Source organism: Colobus angolensis, unplaced genomic scaffold (genome assembly GCF_000951035.1).
Source record: "Colobus angolensis palliatus isolate OR3802 unplaced genomic scaffold, Cang.pa_1.0 Scaffold422, whole genome shotgun sequence".
Lineage (NCBI taxonomy): Eukaryota > Metazoa > Chordata > Mammalia > Primates > Cercopithecidae > Colobus > Colobus angolensis.
In genome coordinates, this window is record NW_012117622.1 from 757,887 (window position 1) to 763,688 (window position 5,802).

Below are 5,802 nucleotides of genomic sequence, written 5' to 3' on the forward strand. Positions count from 1 at the left end.
TAACAGTTGAAGTAACATTTACAAAAACCAAACACTGAGGTAATTCCTTAGAAACTAGTCACAAAGCAAGTGTGAAGATTACTTACTTCTCCTTTCATCATCCGAACTTTAGCCAACCACCATCCACATGGTTCTTGGTCATTTGCTCTTGAATATACCTGAGAAGAAAAAAAAATGCCTATATCCATTCATCCCAAAAGATTTCAATGCTGTAAATAATGACTTTTTATTAATGCCCAATCCCATCAAACTTAAAAATCAAAAATGCTATTTTATTTAAATTGGTATATTAAATGCAATTTAATGAAAGTGATATGTGCATTTAAATTTACTACTTAAAAATAAAACTACACTTTTTTGGGCAATTTAGCTTCTTGGAAATTAATTCCACATTCATGAGGTTTACTAAATATAAGTATTATTTTAAAGAAATGCTCTTACAAAGGAGTTTTAAAGAATGTAAAACACAGGTCTTCCTGTTTCTGTCAACATTGTTAATATTAAAACTTGTTCTCAGAAAGTGATTAACCTAATTTTTAAATTCCATCGAGGATATGACATTTAGATCCCTTGCTGAAGAACCCAAATCAAATGTACTAAAAAAAATCGTTTAACTGAAAAAAAAAATTACACACATTCAGTCCATCTAGCAGAATACATTAAGTATCTTACAAAACTCCTATCCAGGCTGCGCACAGTGGTTTACGCCTGAAATCCCAGCACTTTGGAAGGCCAAGGTGGGTGGATAACTTGAGGTCAGGAGTTCGAGATCAGGCTGACCAACATGGTAAACCTGTCTCTACTAAAATACAAAAATTAGCCAGGCATGGTGGCAGGTGCCTGTAATCTCATCTACTCGGGAGGCTGAGGCAGGAGAATCACTTGAGGCAGGATAATCACGTCCAGGGTGCAGAGGATGCAGTGAGCAGAGATCATGCCATTGCACTCCGGCCTAGGCAACTAGAGTGAGACTCCATCTCCAAAACAAAACAAAAACTATCCACAAAAAAAACAAGTCTTATATTCTTTATGTCTATAAATATCAGTTTTATTAACGCAATAGGTCACAGAAGCTTTTACTTGGGATTAGAGTTACTTCTTATGATACAGCAGAGCTTCTTTAATGTATTATATTTTCAATATAGAGAAAGGTAGAAAAGTTGTTTCTGAGAAGAAACAACTAAGAACCAATAAAAACCAAGATTGACTGCCTTTGCAGAGATGACCAAAGAATCCTATCAGTGGATGTTAACAGCCTTCTGGGAGATAAATGCAAACAACTAAAAACAAAGACTTTTTTAGCCTGAAGCTTCTATCAGGATGATTTGAGAGTAATCTTGGAAGTGGTAGGAATACTGGAACTGGAAATGAATAAACCAAAACCTACTAATGAACTTTACTGTACACCATGATTAGAAAAAAAGCTATGAGAAAAACCAGTAAGTCCAATTCACCAATCACGGTCCATTAAACTCAATTTTAGTTTTTCCATTTCTTTTATAAACAGATCTAACTATTCAAAGGGGTATCTCATGACTTATATTCTTCCTTAGACATATTCCAAAAAACAAGAAAGTTTAACACTAGAATAAAACTCACCCTTATACTGTAATTATTATATGTATCCACTGGGCCCTTTTATAAATGTAAGGTAGAATCTAGTGATCTTATTTTTCCTATATCTTGAAACACTTTATTATTTCATCAACATTCATCAGTTATTCTCAGCTATGCTTTAAATAAAGACTAACATGGAACAGAGGAATGATGGCATCACCTAGAGGATGGAACAGTGAAATAAATTGTTAATGTTCACACAGTTTCCTTACTGCATAGCCCACGGTATCACATCTCTTTCAAAACAGTTCAAAAGATCAAAAACACCATCCTTGTAGTCTGCTTTTAGCTACCGTTGATCAGCTGATAATTATGAATTTATTTTTCACTCATAATTGCAAAGAGAAGAAAAATTTACAGAGGAAGGCCTTTCTAATTAGTAGAGGTATCAGACAACAGATGCAAAGAGACAGCAGCACTCTAGGTTCTACTGATAAATGTGAAATTATCTTACAAAGCAAAGTCTCAGACTATGAAGTCTTCAGATGGCAACATCTTAGATGAATATTCTCAAACAATGTATTACTAAAAAGAGGGAAGGACAATGTGCATTCTCATCCAGTTAATGACTCAACTGAGACTGCAAAATCCTCCAACCAGAATCCAGATCATCCTGGTTTGCTAAAAGGGTATTAGACAGTATTCTTCCATCTTTTAAGATGTTTGTGGTCAGGCGCAGTGGCTTACACCTGTAATCCCAGCACTTTGAGGGGCCAAGCGGGTGGACTGCTTGAGCTCAGGAATTCAAGATCAGCCTGGACAACATGATGAAACCCCGTCTCTACCAAAAATACAAAATAAATTAGCCAGGTGTGGTAGAGCACACCTGTGGTCCCACCTACATGGAAGGTTAAGGTGGGAGGATTGCTGGAGCCTGGGAAGTTGAGACTGCAGTGAGGAAAGATTGTGCCACTACACTCAAGCCTGGGTGACAGAATGAGACCCTGTTCCAAAAAAAACAAGGTAAAATAAAAATTGAAGATAAAATCTTAAGAAACGTTTGTGTGCCGAAATGTACTTCATAAGTGGAAACGTCAAAAGCAGATGTGCATACAAAGGTTAACTAGAAAAAAAAAAAAAGACAATGAAATGCAAAATAGATTAGTCAATCCAATTGACTAAAAATACCAAAATTACAGCAGAGATGGCTATCCCTTCCTCAACAGAATGAGATGCCACTAAAAGTTCCAAAGTATTCAAGGACTGCATTCTGATGATCTAACTGTAAGAATAACCAGAATAAGCTAGAACTTATTAGACATATATTTTAAATCTGCTACCAATATCTATAAGATCGGTATGTTCTAGGTTCATGTGTAACAGTGAGCAGTTAGTTACATTTAGAGAACTGTATTCATTGTAGATACATGTATCATCAAAATCTGGAAAATATGAAAAAGTTGGATTTGCTATGTTTAAACTCTTATTAAAATGTCTAATAAGGCCATGCGTGATGGCTCACGCCCATAATCCCAGTACTCTGGGAGGCTGAGGTGGGCAGATCACTTTGGCTCCAGAGTTCGAGTCCAGCCTGGACGACATGGAGAAACACCATCACTATGCAAAGTACAAAAATTAGCCAGGCATGGTGGCATGTGCCTGTAATCTCAGCCACTTGGGGGCCTGGGGTGGGGTGGACGGATCACTTGAGCCCAGGAGGTCAAGGCTGCAATGAGTTGTGTTTGCTCCACTATACTCCAGCATGGAGTCAATAATGGCCTTAAAAAAAGTCTAATAATGGCCGGGCACAGTGACTCATGTCTGTAATCCCAGCACTTTTGGAGGCTGAGGCAGGAGGACTGCTTGAGCCCAGAAGTTTGAGACCAGTCTGGGCAACACAGGAAGATCCCATCTCTATAAAAAAAAAATTTTTTTTTAATTAGCCACGTGTGGTTGGTGCATGCCTCTAGTCCCAGCTACTTCGGAGGCTGAGGAAGGAGGATCACTTGAGACTGGCAGGTTAAGGCTGCAGTGAGCCATGATCATGCCACTATGCTATAAATTGGGTGACAGAGCGAGACCCTGTCTCAAAAAAAAGAATAAGGTCTACTAATGACCTTACTACCCTTTAATTATTTCTGCTACAAAATTATGTGGTAAATGATCAGTGATGACTGTTTTCCCAAGTATACTGAGGGTTACAAAAAGAATATCCTAACAACTAAAAGAAGGTGCCCATTCAAATAACTCTCAGAGAGGCAGCTCGAATATCTCGTTAATCTGTGGGTACATCAACTCTGATTCCCTGAAAATGTTGTATCTTAAAACTACCTAACTCCCTTATTCTATTTTCACCAAAGCATAACCATCCATGAATCTAGCTTCCTAAATAAACCATTTTCAACTGCCTGGAGGCTTTTCTCACTGAACAATGAAATATTTTAAACTTAATATCCATTTCTATAAGCTTCATTAATAACTTCACTCCTGAAAGACCAAGTTACTCTCATCAAGTGACTAAACATAAATTCCTGAGCCTGAATCAAAACACTACAAATTTGGCCGTACAGCCCACACTTGTAATCCCAGCACTCTGGGAGGCTGAGACTGGTGGATCACATGAGGTCAGGAGAGATCAACCTGGCCAACATGGCAAAACCCTGTCTTACTAAAAGTACAAAAATTAGCTGCACATGGTGGTGGGCGGGCATCCATAATCCCAGCTACTCAGGAGGCTGAGGCAGGAGAATCACCTGAACTTGGGAGAGGAGCCAAGATCACACCACTGCCCTCCAGCCTGGGTGATAGAGCAAGACTCCTTCTAAAAAAAAAAAAAAAAAAAGAGCCGGGCACAGGCACAGTGGCTCACACCTGTAATCCCAGCACTTTGAAAAGCTGAGGCGGGCAACCACTTGAGGCCAGGAGTTCGAGACCAGCCTGGCCAACATGGCAAAACCCCATCTCTACTAAAACACAAAACTTAGCTGGACTTGGTGGGGCACACTTGTAATCCCAGCTACATGGCGGCTGAGGCAGCAGAACTGCTTGAACCTGGGAAGCGGAGGTTACAGTAAGCCAAGATTGCACCACTACACTCTAGCCTGGGCAGCAGAGCCAGAATCTGTCTCCAAAAACAAACAAAAACTAAATGGGACACAGAAAACTCTTTTGTGAGTAAACCCACTTACTTCTAAATGCTTAGTGGCCTCTTCATTTCTGGACATAAGCATCAACTTCGTACGAATACTTCGCAAATGCATGTCACTTAAGATGTTTACTCTCTTCACAGTTGCTTCACTGGCAGACTATAAACAAACAAGCTAATTACTCAAAATTTTAATCATTCTTCCAAATAGCACAAACACCATCTTCTATACAAAGCCTTCCTTGCTTCTCATCTACTACACTTCTTTCACCTAACACTACTCTGAGTAATCACAGTTTCCTTTCTGAATTCCTGTATTATTTAGATCTGCTATTCAGAATATGCTTGATTTGGGGAAAATCCAGGATCTCACACATAAGAATTTTATGATGTTAAGAATGTAATTAACATTTTATAGCTGCAAAATTTTTCTCCCACACTATATTAAGAAATTCACTACACACTAAGTTGACCTTAGCTTTTCTCTTTTGAAATATCTAATTATAAAATGTGTGCAATACCCATTAATAAGCTACCTTATAATACGGCATTATCTTACCAGTATCATTAGCTGTGTTGTTTCTGGATGGTAAAAAATTCTGCATGCTCCTACTGCTTTCTTAAAATCTTTATGTGCATTTTCATTAGCACACCTAGAGAGAAATTAATTCATGTGTAAGACCTCAATAACAGATTAAATTCAGAGGAGTTATAATACAACATCAGTGTTTCATTTTGACACCCCCCACTAAAATCTTTGTTCATTAAGATGATTTTCCATCACAAGGTTTTGATTGGGCATTAGGGAAAACGTTTTGTAGGACTGAAAACTCTTAATTCACAGAACAATTCAATAGTAAATAAAATTACTCACGCCTCTCTCAAATCCTCTGGAACATCCACTGTGCATTTAAAGAAGGTATTTTTTTTGACAGTTTTATTTTGATTGACAGGCCGAAGTCGTTCGAATGTGACTATTTCATTGTAAGTAGCGTCACAAGCAGCATATTCAATGACATAAAACTAAAAGACACCAAAATACTTTAAAAATCCCATCTGAACAAAAATAATGAAGTTTAAAAGAAGTTCTAATTACCTTG

General features: G+C 38.0%; 1 protein-coding gene across 1 annotated transcript in view; it reads right to left on the reverse strand.

The window, feature by feature from the left end:
- The window catches only part of FXR1 (fragile X mental retardation, autosomal homolog 1), a 67,265-nt gene that overhangs the window by 31,730 nt on the left and 29,733 nt on the right, over positions 1-5,802 (reverse strand). Inside the window, exons 5-7 of the mRNA XM_011956718.1 lie at positions 5,577-5,725; positions 5,262-5,355; positions 4,746-4,862 (exon numbers count right to left, since the gene is read on the reverse strand). Of these exons, the coding sequence (XP_011812108.1) occupies positions 4,746-4,862; positions 5,262-5,355; positions 5,577-5,725 (360 nt within the window). The remainder of the gene's footprint in view (positions 1-4,745; positions 4,863-5,261; positions 5,356-5,576; positions 5,726-5,802) is intronic.